Below are 21,856 nucleotides of genomic sequence, written 5' to 3' on the forward strand. Positions count from 1 at the left end.
AAAAATCTTGGCAAGTGTGTTCCACAAGCCAGAAATGTGGACTTTACAGATTTATATCCCCCCTCTGTCCTTATGCACATTCCATTTTTCATCTTCCATTTTGCTCTTCAACATAATAAAAGATTGTTAAATATAGTTCCAGTGAACACTCCGGGTAATTAGAAAGGGATGAGAAATGAAGCAAGTTCTATTGAGTGCACATTGTCGCGTCTTTCTGGCTTGATAAGCAAGCAATTTCTCAAATTTATTGTCCCAACATTTGCGATAATAATGACTGGCAAAAACAGCAAAGTTAGCAGAAGGTGAAGGAGTATATTACAGTTTGGGGGAAAATGCTGATTCATAGCTTCTAATTCCTCTTAATAGGCCAGTTATAATTTTTACATGAAGGTCATTTATTTGCACTTGTGGTTATGACCCTTTGCTACTTTATCTACATTGTCTCAGCATCTTCAGTAATAATTAACTCCCTTTAGTGTTATCGCTGCTTTATCTTGTTTATTTTTATTTCAAACGGGGCCTGATGGTGATATTTGTACCAAACACAGAACATTATGAACACAAGTAATAACAGCTGGCAGAGATTACCACCAACAGTATCCTTCACCTTATTTAACCTCTTAACATCCAGTTTCCAGTTTTCTGTGTCAGCTTTTTACAGCTCGTCAATGAAGCTGTATGAGGTTTATGCTGAGTGAAGTATTCAAACCCTAAACTGCATTTTGAACCTCCAAAATCACTATTTCTAAGGTCAATAATGAAACTTGAAGCTCATCCTAGAGTCCATTTTTATGGCTGTCCTCTTCCATCAAATTAAAATGTTATAAATATTTTGTGTAGCTTTTAAAATACACCATTTCCCACATGTCTGACATGTTTGTTTGCTGTGGGTTTGAGCAAAGTTTGGCTGCACACCCTGACTTTGTACTGATTTCCCCTCTGGTTTGTTTGTTAGATACAAGAGGTTAACAGTGCAATACACTATGAAGTTTAGTACACAGCTAGAAGTAACAAAATTCCAGGACAGAAATGCCAAAATATTTATATGTTAATACATTTTATCTTTCAACTATAAAGTGTTTACGCTCTGGGTTACAATTCCTAAAATAAATAATTGAAAGGATCCCTACGAAGCCCCTCTGGGGTCACATGGAAGAAGAAAAAAAGTAGTGGAGTTGCTCCAGTTTAGCAATATTTATCATTAGAAAAAGAGGCAGCAAAGCTCACAATATTCAGGTTCCTTTTGTGCTTATTTGTTAATATAGACAATATAAAGTAAAGTACATGCATGTAAGTAAATATATGCTTGTATAGTTTCCCTGCAGCCCACTACCTGGATGTTTACCAATGCTATGGCAACAAGTGGCTTAATCTTCCAAAACCAGTAATTCCTCATCCAATTACTACTCCCAGTAGTCATACTCAAAAGGCCCTTTGTCAATGTGTTGTCACGAGTTATGTCACAAAATTAAATTAATGAAAGCTTAAAGAGAGAGGAGAGGTATGTTAGCATAATGCTAAGTGATGGTTGTTTACACTGGTCTACAGTACCCATTCACTGAAAGAAAAACCGAACTCCAATGGCGTATATTAACCCTTTGAAACCTGGAGTGACGTCACATTTCTTGTGCTGCTTTCAGATGTCTTTCTCAAGTATTTAAACCTTTGAACCCTGAGCAAGTTGGTGTGATTCTTTCAGAAACATGGGGGAAAAGGCAATGAGCAACTTGATAAGAAATGCCCCACAAATTGCAACAAAGAAATAGATTTAGAAGATTATATAAAAAAATAAATAAATAGGAAAAACAAGGCAAAAAACTATAGAAAAAAACTATATATTACATTTTAAATTATGTTACAGAATTATTAGATTTTTAAGTACTCTTTCCATTTCCTTGTTTGTTTGTTTTTAATTTTCTTTCTTTTATTTTTATTTATTTATTTTACTAATTTTCTTGTTTTTTATTTTTATTTTTTAATTTCTTGCAATTTTATTTATTTATTTTGTCATTTCTATCGTTGCTCATTGTCTTCTGCCCGTGATTTTAAAAGAAATTAAACCAATTTTTTCCACTTCGTGATACTAGAGCGGCCCAGTAGGATCCAAATGACCAATGACCGACATGTCTTTCAAATTTTTTAAAACTGTAATCCAGTAATCGTCAGGTTATGGTGTTATATAAAGCAAAAGCTGTTTAGAATAAAGTGAAACTGCACTGCATTTGTCCTGCACCTTCTCCAGAACGGACTTTCTTACTCTCTGTGAGGTTGATCCATTGGTGCTTCCTGCAACACCACATTTTTAAGGTTTTATCTTTTCAAAAGTAAAGCATACACCCACCAGATGTATGTTAGAATTTGTACTTTTGATGACAATTAAATAAAGTTATTGCAATATAATGTGTTGACTTTTTCCATGAGAATCCTGTGAGGTTCAGATAATTAAAAATAAAAAGCAGAAGTGTGTCTTTTTGGCAAGCAAAGGAGTAGACTTCATGAATGTCAGAAATGAAAGCTCTCAGCTGTGACAGCGCAGTCATGACAGCTTCCCTATAGCCTACATGGCAGCGACAGTATGTGAAGTATTTTTGTAAACGATCTGTCATGGGAGATATTTTACAGTCAGCGTTGGGGGAACATCCAAAGCCACTTTTGATTTGTTTTTCAAATGTTCTGCGAGGAGATTAAACCAAGCTTACATCATTATTTATTTGTCAAGAACGTTTCGATTTCCTCTCATCGAATATATTTACCAGTAGCTGAATCCTTAAGAAGAGCCCAGCCTCGCTCCTGTATCCATCCTCTTACTCAGCCGCACAGGTGATTAATCCTGGATGGCAGCATATTTCCACCTTCCTCTCTGTCTGTAATGATATCTCAAGGTTGACGCTACAGAAAGTGGCTGTACCTCACTTCATTACACACCCGTATACACACTGACTCCTCTTTCCTTGTAGGGAACGTTTCACAGTCAGCAGTCTCTCGACTATGGCTCCCAGTTAGTCGGAGGTGTTTCCCCTGGCAAGGGCGGTAAGACACACCTCGGCCTGCCTGTCTTCAATTCAGTCAAGGAGGTATGTATGACTCCTAAATATATTTAAGCTGAAATATTTGATTTGGATCAGACAGATTTGAACATCCTGTGAAGTACAGTGAGGGTTTTACAGATACATTTACAGAAACATTAGGTGGCACTATTTCATAACTTTCTATTTTTAATGCACCGCCAATACCTTTTATTCCTCGCCTCAGGCAAAGGAGGGCACAGGGGCAGACGCCACTGTGATTTATGTGCCCCCACCGTTCGCGGCGGCAGCCATCATCGAGGCCATTGATGCCGAGATCCCCTTGGTGGTGTGCATCACCGAGGGCATCCCACAGCAGGACATGGTGAGAGTCAAACATAAGCTGCTGCGCCAGAGCGCCACCCGGCTCATCGGCCCTAACTGCCCAGGAGTCATCAATGTAAGCGCACGCACACACACACACACACACACACACACACACACACACACACACACACACAAAAGCATGTGCTTTTTTATTTATTTATTTATTTATTTTTCATTGTAGCTGAGAGAGCTGAAAGTACAATCTTTCCTCTCAAGGACCCAGTAATAATTCATATTTAACGCATTAATATTCTGTTACCTTTTGAACAATGAATCCCAGCCAACTACAACTTTAAAAGAGCACAGTTTACACACACTGCTTTTTTGTTTTTGTGTTGTTGTTAATTATAAATAATGTCAGTTATTTGGGTTGAATCTTTAAGGTTTTATAGATTTTAAAGCCAAATTTGCGTTTTGACAAAGACAACTTTAAGTAGCTGTCCTCACTCAGGAGAATTTGTGCAGTGAATGTTCACTGAGTTTGTTCTGGTTTATTTAAAGTGAGCTTATGGCGCAGAAAAAAAGGCTTAATAATTAATGGCCGTGCTCTGTAGAGAAAAACTTCTCTACAGTAAAGAAAAATGTGAAGTTCAAAGTTGGGGAATTGATAATACAACATTTCCAGTGATACTGAATAGAAGTCTTACATGTGAAAGAACACAATTATATGTGTGCATGTCGTAGTAAATGTTTTTTATTATAATTAAAGACTGTGAATGTATTTTTTCTGCAGCCTGGAGAGTGCAAGATTGGGATCATGCCAGGCCACATTCACAAAAAAGGAAGAATTGGTGAGACTTAATTGTCGATGAAATTTATGCAATCACACACTGTTAGTTTGGATCTTTGAGCATTTAATTTGCTCGTTAAAATATAAGTAGTCTTTTAAATGCTATGGGTTATTTTACTGCCCCTAAATGACTATTTCTATAAAAAATAACTGGCTGCATGTTACATTGAATTAGTGAATTTGTTTTTCTCACGTGCCTCCACTGTGAACGGAGAATCCAAAAAAAGGGTGAACAGTCTTCATGATCTTAAAGGATAACTTCGGCATTTTCAACCTGGGCCCTATTTTCTCGTGTAAATTGGTCAAAGAGACTGATGTGAGCAATTTTTGGCATTGTTCTGGTATTGAGCAAGCAGGCAGCGACGGGCAGCTGCGATATGGGCTGAAATGGAAGCACACGGGGCAATTGAACACTGTCACTGTATGTCCATTAGAAGTGGTTATTTTCACCACAGACAGGCTCAGATTGTTACTATAAAGTGTAATTTAACTGCAGCACAGCTATATCAAAACATCTGTCTACAAACTCTCACACAGCTCATGCAGTAAAATCAAAGTCCCATATATCCATTTGCATGCTCAGTACTTGTGAAAACATTATGCTTTTAAACACTTCTGCATGAACGGTCTAATGCACAGCTAAGCAGCATGACTGGGCATGCGGGTGCATTTGAACGTTGCTCAAGTAGAGCTCATACTGCATTAACGTGCTAAAGCAAACTCAGGGAACGCTACTGGTAGGCAGAAGGGTTTTATAATGTGATGTTTTTAGCCAAAATGTGTGTATTTGATATAGTTTTGCTGCTGTTAAACGTCCTCCCCAATAACAAGTCTATAGAACTCCCACCCTTGCAATGCCACACTGGCGACATGTTAAGTATAGAATTGATTTTAAAATTTTACTGTTCCTACAGCCCGCCACAGCTGTGAAACTCCTTGTTTTAGGAGCTTAGATTGGCAAAGTCAGTGTCTTCGTTTAAAATTGTATTATTTATTTGATTTTATAACACACTGGTTTATTTGGTTTGGTATTTTATTGCTGTTTTATCTTGATGGTGTGTAGTATTTTATTTGTCTCATAAAGCACTTTGTAACTGTTATATAAAGTGCTATACAAATAAAGTTTTATTACTATTACTTCAATTCATGAGGAATGTTCACCTATTTTGGATTCTCAATTCACGATGGAGGCATGCAAGGAAAGCATTATTAAGAATATTTGCTTAATGGTAATCTACATGTTTGTGTCTCTGAACAGAAATGACTGGGGGAACAACAATGTGATAGAACAGAAAACACAACATTATTCATACTTTCTTCCCCAATAAAACACATTAAACACTGTACTTATCCTAAATTGAGCTTCTGTTGTTGACAGCTTGATGAACACAGTGTGCTGCTGTTGACCGGTGAACCTTTGCAGGAAGTCTGTTTTTATATTAAATTGACTGCCATCGTTCCCAAAGCATAGACACAACAGCTGTTACAGAGCTGCGATCTCTTTTGATTCTGCTGTCATGATGAAACAATTCAGTCAGTGTTGGACAGAAGATGACAGCTGCATTATATTTCATTTTATCACCCTTGATTGGAGAAGTGTTTCAGTTGGGATTAAAGAAATGTTTTTTTGAATTTTTCTTTCAGGCATTGTGTCTAGATCAGGTACCCTGACATACGAAGCTGTGCACCAAACTACACAAGTTGGCCTGGGCCAGTCGCTCTGTGTTGGTAAGTCACCAACGACCTGTGGGATATTGAGTAAAAATTAAGAGCACACTAACACAGCTCTTAGTTTTATATCCAGACAATATTAAAACAAGCAATTAGCAGGGTCTGAAAGAGCAAATTAATCCTGATACAGTGTATTGCTTTATGGGTTGTTGGAAGACGACACTGAGGAAATTAAACAGAATAATGGAGGGAATTTTATTTAAGTATGTGTTGCATTTGGCTCGAAGACAGGATGTTCACTTAATATCAGGCACTCGACATTACATGCCTACATTTAATTTGAGGCTCTTTATGAATGTTGCCAAGACTGAAGGCCAGAGTTACAAGACATAGAAGAGACAACGTACAATAGAGGTGCGTAATATATTGTTCTCTTTTTGTCGGTGAAGATTCTCAGTCATCCAGGTCACGGTAAGCATAAGTGCTTTATTGTAGGCAACTGGACTTGGTTGAGTTTCTTGAAGACGGTTCATCTCTCATCCAAGAGGCTTCTTCAGTTCCAACAGACTGGTGCAGAGCTGCAGGCTTTAAACTCTGTGTGGGTGTGAACCCTTACTGAGTCGTAGGGGTCACATGTGAGTGCAGTCGTTGACCCACCTGGCCATCTTGTGTGTAGCTAGGGTAAGATGGGTCCAGGTGTGAATGGGTGTTAGGTCGTCTGGGGAGGGATCTCAAGACTGCATTGTATGTGGCTGATAAGTGGTGTCGTAGGCCACCTCCTCTGTTTAACGATGGTCATTCCAGGTTCACCAAGATGGCTTCAAAGGACTCTGAAACTCAGAGCTCACATGTGACCTCAACGACTCTGTAAGGGTTTAAAGCCTGTGACTCCGCACCAGTCCACTATAACTGAAGAAGCCTCTTGGATGAAAGGTTAAACGTCTTCAAGAAACTCAAGCAAGTCCAGTTGACTACGATACAGCACTTAAGGTTGTTCTCTTTTATCGTCATTGCAATGTCAACTTGTGCCATAAGCACATATGTCAAATTGCTCAGGGACTTTTTGGGTTGGGAAAACTGCACTTGAAAATATATTAATACCGTTCTTGGTAATATATACAGTACAGGCCAAAAGTTTGGACACACCTTCTCATTCAATGCGTTTTCTTTATTTTCATGACTATTTACATTGTAGATTCTCACTGAAGGCATCAAAACTATGAATGAACACATGTGGAGTTATGTACTTAACAAAAAAAGGTGAAATAACTGAAAACATGTTTTATATTCTAGTTTCTTCAAAATAGCCACCCTTTGCTCTGATTACTGCTTTGCACACTCTTGGCATTCTCTCCATGAGCTTCAAGAGGTAGTCACCTGAAATGGTTTTCCAACAGTCTTGAAGGAGTTCCCAGAGGTGTTTAGCACTTGTTGGCCCCTTTGCCTTCACTCTGCGGTCCAGCTCACCCCAAACCATCTCGATTGGGTTCAGGTCCAGTGACTGTGGAGGCCAGGTCATCTGCTGCAGCACTCCATCACTCTCCTTCTTGGTCAAATAGCCCTTACACAGCCTGGAGGTGTGTTTGGGGTCATTGTCCTGTTGAAAAATAAATGATCGTCCAACTAAACGCAAACCGGATGGGATGGCATGTCACTGCAGGATGCTGTGGTAGCCATGCTGGTTCAGTGTGCCTTCAATTTTGAATAAATCCCCAACAGTGTCACCAGCAAAACACCCCCACACCATCACACCTCCTCCTCCATGCTTCACAGTGGGAACCAGGCATGTGGAATCCATCCGTTCACCTTTTCTGCGTCTCACAAAGACACGGCGGTTGGAACCAAAGATCTCAAATTTGGACTCATCAGACCAAAGCACAGATTTCCACTGGTCTAATGTTCATTCCTTGTGTTTCTTGGCCCAAACAAATCTCTTCTGCTTGTTGCCTCTCCTTAGCAGTGGTTTCCTAGCAGCTATTTGACCATGAAGGCCTGATTGGCGCAGTCTCCTCTTAACAGTTGTTCTAGAGATGGGTCTGCTGCTAGAACTCTGTGTGGCATTCATCTGGTCTCTGATCTGAGCTGCTGTTAACTTACCATTTCTGAGGCTGGTGACTCGGATGAACTTATCCTCAGAAGCAGAGGTGACTCTTGGTCTTCCTTTCCTGGGTCGGTCCTCATGTGTGCCAGTTTTGTTGTAGCGCTTGATGGTTTTTGCGACTCCACTTGGGGACACATTTAAAGTTTTTTTGCAATTTTCCGGACTGACTGACCTTCATTTCTTAAAGTAATGATGGCCACTCGTTTTTCTTTAGTTAGCTGATTGGTTCTTGCCATAATATGAATTTTAACAGTTGTCCAATGGGGCTGTCGGCTGTGTATTAACCTGACTTCTGCACAACACAACTGATGGTCCCAACCCCATTGATAAAGCAAGAAATTCCACTAATTAACCCTGATAAGGCACACCTGTGAAGTGGAAACCATTTCAGGTGACTACCTCTTGAAGCTCATGGAGAGAATGCCAAGAGTGTGCAAAGCAGTAATCAGAGCAAAGGGTGGCTATTTTGAAGAAACTAGAATATAAAACATGTTTTCAGTTATTTCACCTTTTTCTGTTAAGTACATAACTCCACATGTGTTCATTCATAGTTTTGATGCCTTCAGTGAGAATCTACAATGTAAATAGTCATGAAAATAAAGAAAACGCATTGAATGAGAAGGTGTGTCCAAACTTTTGGCCTGTACTGTGTATATATATATATATATATATATATATATATATATATATATATATATATATACTTAAAGCAGCAAAAAGGCAGAACTGAGTACACTTTTTTTATCTGTTTGTTTATTTATTGTAAGTAATATCATTATCCCAATATTTAATATATCGCACATTGCATGTTTTCCTCATATCATACAGCCTGGTCCAAAATTAACACCCACCAAGTGCCAAATGAGTAAATTTTCTGTTTTGCGAGTAAATCTCAGAACGCTATCTACCATACTGCCAGGTAAATGTTTGTACCAAAATAGTGACACAATGAAAAACTATGTTGAGGCCGTGTTTTGGTGTCATTTGCTGCGTCTGTCCTCTGCTGTCTGTGTCAGAGACGAGTATGACAATCACAGCGACTATGCCCTCATGGTGCATTCAAGTGCATCTTGTGAGCTTTGAAATCCACATTGCTTTGTATGACAAAGCACATGGGCACCACCTATGGGGAAAACTCAGTAATCAATACTGGTATGGCCACGCCAGTTGTTGAAATAAATCTGTCATTGCATTCTCGATCTTTCACTACAGCATTTTTAATATTTAGATGCTAAAATCATGACAGTATCCCATTTGTTTCTGCATAGGCAGATTTTAAAAATTCTATTTAAAGGTTAAATCAAGTTGTTATCAGTGAACTCCTCAAATTTTTCTGCAGGACAGGTCCCCAAGTACCTCTGTGATCATTTTAATTAAGTACTGAAGTCAAACTCAGTATGCATACATTTTGGCCAGTAAGAATATGCATGTTGAAATAAACTAAAGTATCACTTTCCGCTGGTCCATGCTCGCTAACATTATTTTATCCAGTAAGAAAATGTGCTTGGTTGGTGGATTTTTTCATTGATAAGTCCACTTGGCTGGTGAGTTAAAAAGTTCATTTTGGACGCTGCGTTCAGCCCTAATGTACATAAAAGCACAGCTGTTGTACAGTTTCTTTTTAGAAATTGGGATTTGAATCAACTAAATTCACCTTGCTCCAAACCCCATCAGCACTGATGCATTCTAGTGAATAGCACACTCACTTTGTATTAAAAAAAGGCACTTACCAACTTCCTGATCATTGCTTTACATGTTCCTGTCAGATCTGACTGTTGAAGTTGCTGCCATCTTTGAAGGGCACCGTTGAGATTGAACAGACAGATCAAGTGGCTCAGATGCAAGTGGAAGCTTTGTCTGTCTTCATTCAAATTTCTTTGTCCTGAAGAACTTAGAGTGTGTTTCATCTCCCGTGGCTCTATATCACATTATCACACGAGACAAAGAGGTTCAGAACTGAGAGCCCCTCTTACTAAGTATTTCATGAATATCCCTAAGGAGCCGAACCATTCATAGAGCAACTTTAATTTCCTGAAGCAGATTTTTGTGTTAAAACCAGTACAGTAATGACTGCAATTCCTGAGCACAGTTATTGATCTTCTAACGATCTTCCAATCCTGTGATTACCTTAGTTGTCTTCCTCAAAAGATTACACAGCCATGTTTCTGTAAATTACCGCTTGCTATTGTTGATTAACAACACATGCACTTTTAGAGCACAACCTGAAGCTGGGACATTATATGGAACGATGTGTCCTGCTAGCAAGACTCAGTCTCACCGACTTATTTATTCACTCATTAGTCTTGTGTTGCTCTTTATTGTTATTCCAGTGTTTCCCACACATACCCTTCACTTGACGGGCTGCCCATGTATATAAATGGCCACCAAGGTACACACCGTTTCAGACTTGACAACATTTACATTCTAAATGGGTCACTTTGCATTTCCTGTTGGAGGGTTTGCCAGTGTAGTAGCTGACAGGAAGTAAGCAGGGACCGAAGATGTTGCCCTATAGCAATGAAATTGTCTATATTTGATGACCCATGTCAGTGTTTTTAATTTATTAGCCATCCCAGAGAACAACATTCCCCAGGATCTGTTAACTAGTGGACTCTCTAGCTCTACCCCTCTCACACCTGTTCGTATTGCTACCACGGCCAAAGCACTGGTGTTGTGTCGCAGTCGAACAGTGTTTCCCACCTGTAAAATAATGACACACTGCCCCGAGGCTGAAAAATGCAGCAGGTTTGGTAGTTCATCAAAGGGCCACTTAATGCTTATTCTAAAACAGTCCTCATAGACCCACGTGTTAAATGGTCTGACTTTACAGCAGAAACAAACATGTTGACAGCCTGGTACAAAAATCAGTTTAGTTCTCTATAGCTAACAATCATTACAACTGTACAGGGGTGAATTTTTGATACAACTCACTCATTTACAGTTTATTAAGGCTTAAAGTTCTGCAATTTAAAGGCAGGACTGCTTGAGTGATGTGCTTTCTGCAAGGTGTCACCGCAGTTTGAGTCAGATCCACCCCTCGCTCCTTGTCACTTCTGACTCCAAAAAACCAAGATGGCAACAGCCAAAACACCAAAATGTTCAAAGCCAAAGCTTCAAAATGTGGGTGACATTGCGGTAGCTACGTCCATGATTATATACAGTCTGTGGAGGTAAAATCCAACGCAATACCTGCTTGCAATCTGCAGCGATAGTTTTGGGGTCTGGTTTATTTTCTCCACGAGCTGCAAACAAATCTAGCAGGAAAACACACTGATAATCTAGGCTACTATAAATGATATAAAGGACACATTATATCTGATATAAATGATGATAAATGATAAAATAGGCCTATGCGGCCCATGCTTGCCATTTCATTTGATTTTCCTCTCCCTGCTGTTCTACCTGGAGCTTCAGTTCCCCCGAATTTTTTACCCCCCACATGATGATATTTCAAAATCTGCCCATCCTCTATATTTAAGTCCTGTCGGAGACCTGTAGTGGTCGAAACATGTTGGCTTTTTTAATGATTTAGCCACTACAGTAAAGGCTTTTTAAAACTTCCTTCCTCATTTTCTATATCTTTGGAGTCCTTGGACTGCCTTCCTGTTGTTTCCTGTTCTCCATGAGCACCAGACACAAGTTTTTGATCTACATTTGAACATACAGAGCAACCAGTCGTCCCTTTCTTTGTCCTCTATATTAATGAGCAATAGCTCAGCATCACTGCTGTTTGTGATTGTGGGGGGTTTTTTTTAGATTATGTAGCCCACTTACTTAACATATTTGTCAGTTGTGTCTAATCAGAGCGAGAGAGACAAATAGACACTCGCACACGTACACGAGCAGGCAGACAGAGACAGAAAGATGATGAAGATCAGCTCTACATGAGATTAGAAAACAACAAAATGATGCCATATATATATGAAATTAGTAGAAATATTCAGTAAATCAAAATAATGTGTTAGACGTTGCACATACGTTTTGTCATATTTAGCAGACCATTTTTGTGCAAGCAGGTAATGCCGGCCCTGTCCATTGTGTATTCAGACCTGTGGGAAACACTGTATTCCCATTAAAATGATCAGTTTAGAGCTCCTACCATGTCTGGTGTTGATGCAGCTGTACATACTCGGACTATCAGCCTATCTGTTTTAATTCCATCTGACCATCCAGACGTACTGTAATGACACCATTATACCCAGCTCTGTTACTTCCTGGCAACACAGCAAGTATGAAGATCAACTATTCTACTAAAACAAATTCCTCTGGCCAACTTATCTGCCACCAGAAAATCTTTAATAAAAGGCTGCTTGGACACTGAAATTAACTGAAAAACAACTTGGCTTCACTATTATTTAGACATTTTAATTACGGAGAGTCCTCTAGCCAGACTTCATAAAGCCAGTGCTGCAACAGTATTAAATATTGTAGAGTTCATTAAGGAGGTTTATTGGTAGTTCTGCTAGTTACTTCTTAAGTCTGAGTATGACCTAGGGGCTACAGCAAATTACAGTTAATACAATATTTAATATCTCTGTCGTCTTTGTTGCTGGTAATGTGGATCTCTTTGATTATTATCCATTTTTCTTGGTGTTGCCAGGTTTTTTAATGGTTAGAATATAAATCTGGGTGACATTTTGTCTGCGAGGATTTATCTCGGGGAGGTTTGCCCAAGCTTTTATAGATCCTGGTGTAATTTTTTTGTGGAAATTATTTTTTGAAAATGATTATTGGACCCTTGTGATTTGGAAACGCTTCGTAAGTCATGTTCCGTGGGTATGAAAGGAAAGGTGCCATTAAACTCCTATGCAGACATAAAGGTGAAGTGGGACAGATTAAAGAAACTTTTAAAGTGACTTTGAAGTCAGACTAAAAAATGCTGCTCCTATAACCTCAGTAGCGTTTAATGTTTTTTTTCTGAAAAAGTGACACACCTACAGAGAATTATCGCCTTATTCTGCATTTCCCCTCACCTCTGTTATGTGTTTCAGCACCTTCAGCCGAGCGAATTCATTTTCTGGCTTGACAATTTAGTGTTTTGATTTTCTCTCTCCAGTCTCATTTCCAGACACAGCAGGCAGCTGGTACAAAATAAAAAAGCTCTCAACGCTTAGTGCTCACTACCTGCTGCACATCGAACAAACAAAGCTAGTGGCTAGCTGGTGAACACAGGGAACACCTAGCAGCTAAAGAGACAGATATTTTTCTTGGGTCATTGTTAGGCTCAGTGGGTTGGGTTAATCTGTAGCAAAATGTGTGAAAGAAAAAAAACAAAAAAAAACGAGAATACGTTGAATAAATTTAATTAATAGTCTGTGCCTAGATTACGTTCTGTACTGCGAGTGTGGATATTTCTCTGGATATCTGAACACTACATATATATTCCAACAGTGCTTCTAATGAACAGTCCAGTTTAAAAATATAGAAAGTCAATACTTAGTGGCAGATGTTTTAATTTTGGCAGGCCACCACAAGTAAATGAATGTGTGGGAAACCCTGAGGTACTTATCCATAGTTAGTGTATTACATATAGTAGATGTCAGTGTGCACACCCCCAGTTTGGAGAAGCAGGCAGGAGTACCAACACAAAAGCTGAGCAATGTACTGCTGTAGACAGGGCAGCAGCAAAATGTATTTTAGACACCTGAAAAAGGCCCATCTAAAACAATCAGTATTAGTTTAAGGGTACGCTATATTAATAATATTTGTAATGCTTTATGCTTCATTTCCCCATCTATGCTCTTGTCAAAGTCACCAGACTCCATTGACAAAAACAGTAATTTTGGCTTGCAGAACACATGAGCTGCTAGTTTACCACTGCCTCCATGAGTTAGATAGTTTGTGTTATTGTGTGACTGCGGTGAATCTGAACTAATCCTGTTAAAGGCCAAAGTCACACAATAATACAAAGAAACTTTGTATTAAATTGATCAAGGCAGCAGTAGACCAGCCGCTCCTGTGTTCAGCAGTGTTAAATCATTGTTTTTCTTAATGGAGTCTGGCTGTGAAGAGAGCAATATTACTGCTTTAGTTCCTGGTAGAAATTGTTATCTGACGGCAAGGTAAAGTGGTGAAAATACTCTAAATTAACTGATATTACTAGGGAGCATGCTGACTGACATCAACACTGACTATAGATATGCACGTCATAAAACCTCGCTTCAAAAGATCAGATCTATCCCTGTCATGTATGTCAGAGATGATGTAACATCATGCTAAACCTAACAAGGAACACTGAGAGTGCTCACATGAAACAATTCCTTTCAAATATGTTTATTGGGAAACCAGTCAATAAACAGTGAAATTGACAATCAACAGTTACATTTCCTCTGTTTTTTTGTTTTTTTACAGAAAAAAAATAAAAAATAAAATAAAATAATAATAATAATAATAATTCCACAAACACAATCCCTGACAAAAATGACAAGTGAGACAAGTAGCAAATTATAAGCAAACAAAACCAACATCCAAGCAAAAACCAACAACAACAAAACAAAACTGCTCACATGAAACAATTCAGTGCACATGGATTTTGGCAGCCCCAGTGAGGAACTGTGAACAATCTAAGTGCTGACTATCAGACCCTATTGACAGAAAGCTCGGTTCCACCTGCTTCTTATTCCCCTCTCTGTCTGCACAGCCATGAGATGCTCAAATATTCACAGGAATTATCCTCCCAGAGTCCTGAGTATACAGCAAGTGTTTGCTTTGTCTCCTGTAAGGTATTGGCGGGGATCCATTCAACGGTACAAACTTCATAGATTGTCTGGAGGTGTTCCTGCAGGATCCCAAGACAGAGGGCATCATCCTTATCGGAGAAATTGGAGGCAACGCTGAGGAGAATGCAGCCGAGTACCTTAAACAGCACAACTCTGTGAGTAAATAACACACTGGACGCTTATTATTTTACCCCGTTCTCCTTGTGATATCTTCTCATACAGTTCTTCACCTTTGCAGATATGTCTGTTCTTATAAAAACTATTCTTTCTGAATTAACTCTTAGTCATGCCCTTTAAAACCTCTCAGCTGTAGTGAACACTGGAAATCATCATTATGTCTAGAACAAAGTGTTCTGTCTCTGATCACAGCCTCAGGCTGTCTCTCTTACTTTTCTGTGTCCGTGTGATAAAGATACAGAGTGACAGATGGGATGAAGGTATGATTCACAGGGCATGTTGTAGAGATCCACAGTGTTGACAAGCAGTGAACCTTTCTGATGCCCACATATGATAAAAAGCAGTAGGGTGATGATTGGCTCGTGTAGCCAAGTGGCTGCAAACTTGTAATTGTCATTTTTAACTTCACCAGGCCTGTACTTGGCATTTCGCTCCCTGCAGATGACTTTTAATCTGTTAATTTTGTCAGCGTGTACGTGTTTGTTTCTGTGCATGTGCGTGTTCTTATGGTGCTCTCGAGCTGAGAAATGGATTTGATTTGCCCTCGGCTGCTCTAATGCATGCAAATCTCCCGCTGGCGTCTCAGGAGAGTAACTTCTCTCACTCAACAAATAAAGTACAAACACCCCTCACCCACTCACCCAGACTGTTGACAGCGAGGGACAGTTCAAATGAAACACGTGCATGAAAAAGCTCAGCAGAGCGTGGGAGTAAGCTGCTGATCTTCTGTTGAAAGTCAGTTGTGTACAACATCGTACATAAAATGGTGTACTTGGACCTTGATAGTCAAGAGGAGCAGAGAGAAGTGTGGGGACATTGTTTTTACTTTGGCCCAAACTTTACTGGATTAAAGAACATTTGAATTTGCATCACCAATACACAAACAGAGGGCACCTCCTTTATGTGAGTTTGGCACAGTGAGGCACAGTGTTGCTGGAAGGAAGCAGCAGGTGAGCTCAGTCAAAATGAATAAATACAACAAAATAGCGAAGACCTGAAGTTGATGATAGATTTTCCTGCTACCTGATGGTCAAGAAGATTTAGCCAGTTCAGGAGCTTCATGAGATACCACATTGATCTGTTATAGAAACCACATGTGTCATGTGATATTGATTTATAGCGTGAACTAGCGAGAGAATCTGTTAACATGTTGCATGACTCATGTTGCATGAATATTTCACTCTGCTTACAGAGGACGAATGGGCAAAGTAGAGTTTGTTTAATCAATAGCATCACCTTGTACTTCATTATTGATGACTACATCACTAAAGATTTATATCATCGGATCATTTAAAGGAACAGTGCGTAGGATTTAGTGGCATCTTTCAACCAGCTGAAATTTCTCCCATGTGCCAAGTGTGAATTCGTGGTTAGGATTCCTTCATGTTTCAGTGTTACAAAGGTCTCTAACTCTCCAAAACAAACGAATCAGGTGATTAAAACAGGTAAAACACTGAATAAAGTAGTTTCATGTTACAAATCAGTGTTTCTCCAGTGCTGTTCGGCTTGTCACAGATGTGCTGCTAGCCCAGCACCGGCTAATGTATGCTCACCTTTTTTATCTGATAGCGGAACATCCAGGAGGTTCAGGAGGTTTTTAACAAGAGCCAAATTATCTGTATGGTTCTCATCTTCTCTAAAACAAATTGACCTGGTGATTTAAACTGGTAAAAACACTGAATAAAGTTTAAAAAATCAGCGTTTTTTCAATGCTGTCAGTTGCAGAGGTGGCCAATGCAGAAAAGGCGAATGGCCCTATCTAGAGCCAGTGTTTGGTTTGGCTCCATATGTCGAGATAAGTGCCTCAGTCTAAGGTAACGAAAACACAACGATTCTTATTTTCAGGTGATAATACACCAAAGAAAACATTCTCATTGTATCGTATTCCATTCCTACCAATATATCCTCCTGCATCCTACGCACTGAACTTTTGAGCCACTGAAAACTTGGTTTAGAATCTTAAATGTTTCTCTGTTACCTTGTGAAACATTTTTATGACCTCAAGTTGGTCTAGGGGAGAGAGAAGCAACATAAAGCCAGATGAGGACAGAGAGTAGAGTGGTATTCCTTAAGCTTTTATAGCCAGACAAAGAAGCAAGGAGGAGTCATCAGGGAGAGCCCTGGCCGAAATACCAAACAAACTGTCCTTTAGTAAAAATGAAGCAACAATGCTGACTAAACTACCCAGAAATAAAAAGCTACAATCCCCGACCTAACTCCCTAACGACACAGGAAAAACTGGAGAAAATTGTGTAATAAAATTGGCAGCTCTCCCCTACAGGGCTTCCTGGCAAGAAACTTAAAGGTTAAGAATTACCATGAAGTAGGTGACTCTAACAACAACAGCAGTATTGCTACTTCAATTTGACAAGGTTACAAGAAAGAGCTCTGGATTAAATCCTGACAGGATAGCTCACCAATGCACCAACACCACAGGTAGCCCGAATAACGACAGAGAGAACTACATTAGCAGCTCCTCAGCCTGTATATGCCCCAGACGCTCTGATGGGCTGCAGGTCCCCAGATTCACCAGAAAGTGGCACAAGAGAGGAGAGGAGAGGAGGAGTGAGAGCTGAGGCCCACAGAGCCTGAGGAGCAAGTTAGTCACACGTTCACCTATATGGAAATGTATTAGGTGTTATTTATGAAGAGTTTAACTCTTGATCTGCTTCATCAGCAGCAACTAACGGGCTCCAGACCTCTGAAGACAGCAGTTTTGAAATAGATCTGCTGTGGTGTCCATTAAAGACAATTTCCCATGATGTCCCATGTTGGAGCTTTGTTGGCGGGATTTAAAAATTGACTTAATCTTCTATTATATAGTTTCCTGGCCATGTAGCTCCTTCCATAACAATAGTGACAGGAAAATTTGAAATGCATGAGAGCTGCAGGTATACAGGTTATTGTTACGACTTTAAATTCAACAGATTTTTGATCTTCAGAGAAAAAAAACACAGCTCAACAGCTACCATGTTTACTGAAAATGACATAGCTGCGACAGATACATTCGATTAGGACAAAGTGAGACAAAATAAAGTCCTTTTCCAACAGGAAATCAGTTCATACGAACACAGAGTCAGGCTGAGTGAATAAAGTGACTAAATTTACATGCACATAAATATTCCACCATTATTCCAAATTACAGTATTCTGAATTTAGTGTGTGCACGTCATGTAAACTGCATATTTCATTTGGATATTCCAATGAAGGCCTTCGTCCATATGTAGCAGTTTCTGATTTAGACATGGGATATGCCGGTATTATTTGGGTTTAAGGAGCATTCTTTGGACATGAATACAACGATCGGGAATATACCTGCAGTTTGGGACACATGGCCTCCCGTCTGCTTGTGGCTCTCTATGTTGTCGTGGATACATTGTACACAAACCAACTAGATAACAGTTGGCATGGCCGTGAGGTTCGAGATGCATGCACAAAATAAAAGCCCACATTTCTTGTTAGAAGGAGAAACACACTTACGTTTAAACACTATGAATGTTGACGGAATGAAAGAGCGTCCACACCTGCCAACAAATCTGTCACATGTGGAAACTTGGAAAAAATCCTATTCGGCTCCATATTGTGATGTGATGAATGACACTTATGGGGGAATGGTTCCCAACTGGTGGGTTCCAAAAGTGGGTCGTGGGTCCACTCTGAATGGGCCGCAAGTGACTTGTAAATGTGTCAAGTTTGTAAAAAACACACTGTATTTCAAGTACAGTGGATTTCCGGCACAGAGCTTTAATTTTGAAATGCTGTTTCCTGTTGTAGAGTGAGTGACTGACGGACAGCTGCTTGACAGAGACAGCAAATTAGCTTGACGACACGGCCAAATGTAAGTAAAGGCGAGTTCATATTACATGACTGGCCGACCAGTCTTGAGTCGCGGAGACTATCGTAATCTTTTGAGTGTTCATACCTGGCGACGTGTGTTTCTGTCAGCGGGGTCTCACCAACTGCGTTACGACCTGTGTGTGCACACCCCAAGATTTCTCCACTGAGTCCTTGCCGACAGAGCCCCAGATAATGCGGTGACATCAAAGGCATGGATATTCTTCCCGGTGTTGAATCAGATCTGCCTCCAGGGCCTGGGTCCAAATGCAACGCGCTCCCCGTGATCCTGTGGACGCCGCTATTGTTGTTGTTGCTTGCCAGCTTGTCTTCCTCACATTTCTTCTGTCCTCCTGCGTGCTGACGTGGGACGTATCCCGCCTCTCATTGGCTGATGCTCTGTCAGTCGTGTCAGACTTCTCCAGTTTTCTAGCATGCCAGATATCCAGTCCCAGCCGCAGACAAGGGGGCAACTTGCTCGTAGGCTTGTTCACTATCTATCTATCAGAATATCTGCTGACTCACCTCCGACCCAAGGTGGCTCTCAAGATCCTCTGCAACGTCAAAATCGGGGTGAAAATCGTGTAATGAGAACTAGGCTTAAGACACTGTATTTATTAAACTGTGTGGACCTTGAACTAATGACTAAGGAGAAATCTGGACCCTGTGGCTGCACCAGTAGGGAACCACTGCGTTAGGGCACATTAATCTAAGAGTATTTCTTTTTCATCAGCCATGTAACAGCTGTACAGGAATATTGTCTCTTTCAGAAAAAGGGCAAACCCCAGAATATTTTGTGCATGTAAACATAGTGAGTGAAACAAAATCTGATAATCAGGCTGCATCATCAGGTTTTGCTTCAAGTAGTGTTAAATCCTGATTGGTCCTTCAAACGTCCTTAACATCACCACTTTACAGCAGAGCCTTGGGAGAGAGAAGAGCTACAGCAAAGACAGAAATATCTTATGTGAAATGCACTAAACTTTAGCAGAAAACTGTGTTCATGTACATTTGGACGCCTTCACTCACAGCAACATTAACTTGACAAATCCTGCCACACTGGACACATTAGGTCCAGACTGCTCACTGAAATTAAAGGTCCAGTGTCATGATGGATTTGTGTCATGCAACATTAAATATATCGAACTCCTATTTGAGAGAGACGCATTATACCGAAAGGTGAAGGAATATTGATTTCCGCATCCGTCAGTGTTCGGGTTGAGTTACTGCAGACTGTTTATCTGCCGACGCCTTAATTCTGTAAAAATCGAGAAAACAAGCTCATACTTCCCACCAGACTGTTCTGTCAGATTTTATGATGCAGGGCATATTTCAAGGTTCAGTCTTCATCAGTGTCTGCGACGCCTGCCAACATAATATGGTCTTAAAGTCACCTGTATCAAAGGTCTGCCTATCATCGCCAGGCTTCACAGGCTTTTCTGAAGACAGAAATAGGTTTTTACACAGAATAACCATATTACAATTTGCTTCATGCATATCAAGTAGGTCGGAGTGTTTGGCACCTAAGCCACCGTAGGGGTTTACTGAATTTCTCTCTATTTCAGCCTCTTGATTTTTAGCCCAGCCTGTCTCCACTGAGCTTAGCTAAACCCCTTGTAATTCTGTCGAAAAAACACTGAGAAGCAGCGCAGGTTGTAGTCTGGAGGAAGGGCAGGGTGCAGAGAAATGTTGATGAGCTCAGTGTTTACATATGTGCACACGCCAGTTTTATTCATGCCTACCTGTTAGGTTTACCGCTGCGTGTAATTGTCTCCATTTGGCTTTTTTAAGCTTGAATACAGTTTCTCACCTTGGAGCACTGCTGTTCTGTCTTCATAAACAAAGAAGCCCTCCTCCAGTCATGTTAGCACACAGAGGTGGGGGAACCACCCTTTGGTCTCATAATTAAGGTAATATATCTGAACTGCTAACAGTGGAAGACAAAAGACAGGTAAAGTGAATGATAGCATAACTCCCCTCCCTGTATGCATTGTTAGTACTTAGTATCAAGGGAGGCAGGGATTAATAGAGTAATTAAACCCCTTTCGTTTGAGGTAGATTTAGGACTCGATTCACATGAGGGTGGTTTGTTTATTCAGAACGTGATTTGACTTCTGAATACTGAGTGGGGTTTGGGTGCTAATTTGTTATGTGCTCACACTTCTCGACGCACAGAACAGATGCTTGTAACATATTTAGAGCGCTTTAAAGTGATATTCTCCTCTCTCTTCATTTCCCTGTTAAATGTGCAAGTGTTAATGTCTCATTAGCAGCGGCACATTTCTATCCAAGGTCCCCAACATTTCCCTGGCTGACGTACAGTCCGTCCTGCTAGTCTTAATTATTAAAAGTCATCTCCAGTTTATATTAGCGAGTGCCGTCTTCTTCCTGCCAGTGTCAGGTCTGAATTTGGAGCTGAGACTGCAGCAGAAGTGGGTGTCTTTGAAGGACCTCGCTGTATTGCTTTGGCTGTTGAACACGCCACATTCACTCTCTGAAAGCAGTCTGCCAGATGAGCCACAGCCTCCGTTGAAAGCACAGGACTGTGTGTGTATGTGTGTGTGTGTGCGCGTGCACAAAGCCGTCCTCTACAATTATGTTGTTATTCCTAAGTATGAAATATTAGCTGCACACACACACACACACACACATACACACTCCGTCCCTCTTGCTTATGATGTTATTGCTGAAGATGAAATATTAGCTCTCTTCACCTTGGAAATGATCTTAACAGTTGAACGTAACATCCATCAATGAGCAAGCAGCATAGACAGGAGCTGAGCTAATCAGTGCCTGCATGACTAATTACCATCTCAGAAATGAGATGATATGAAATGGCAGAAGCCTGAGCCTCTATCTGGTCATACACCAACCCATGCAATTAAATGGCTTGATTGACCCTTTGTTTTAATAATGCAGGCTGAGACAGAGATGGCTGGTTAGACAAGCCTGTTATCATGGGGGCTCTGTAATGGGAGGACATGGGGTGTTTAATTTCTAATGAATGAATAAAATGCAGGTGCAGAAAGCTCATTCTCGCTATTTTTACACACCGCTCTCCCTCGTTCTGCTCCCATCCTTCCTCCTCAGCCTTTTTTTGCTCTGCTAACCGCCCTCACATCCTCACACTTTCCCTTGAGCTTATTCTCCTTTTTTGGGCCATTTTCACCTC

General features: G+C 40.3%; 1 protein-coding gene across 1 annotated transcript in view; it reads left to right on the top strand.

Moving 5' to 3' along the window:
- Positions 1–21,856, top strand: part of suclg1 (succinate-CoA ligase GDP/ADP-forming subunit alph) — a 32,671-nt gene that overhangs the window by 5,125 nt on the left and 5,690 nt on the right. The window contains exons 3-7 of the mRNA XM_033625269.2: positions 2,958–3,074; positions 3,253–3,465; positions 4,126–4,183; positions 5,827–5,910; positions 14,677–14,828. Of these exons, the coding sequence (XP_033481160.1) occupies positions 2,958–3,074; positions 3,253–3,465; positions 4,126–4,183; positions 5,827–5,910; positions 14,677–14,828 (624 nt within the window). The remainder of the gene's footprint in view (positions 1–2,957; positions 3,075–3,252; positions 3,466–4,125; positions 4,184–5,826; positions 5,911–14,676; positions 14,829–21,856) is intronic.

This window comes from Epinephelus lanceolatus, chromosome 3, assembly GCF_041903045.1.
Source record: "Epinephelus lanceolatus isolate andai-2023 chromosome 3, ASM4190304v1, whole genome shotgun sequence".
NCBI lineage: Eukaryota > Metazoa > Chordata > Actinopteri > Perciformes > Serranidae > Epinephelus > Epinephelus lanceolatus.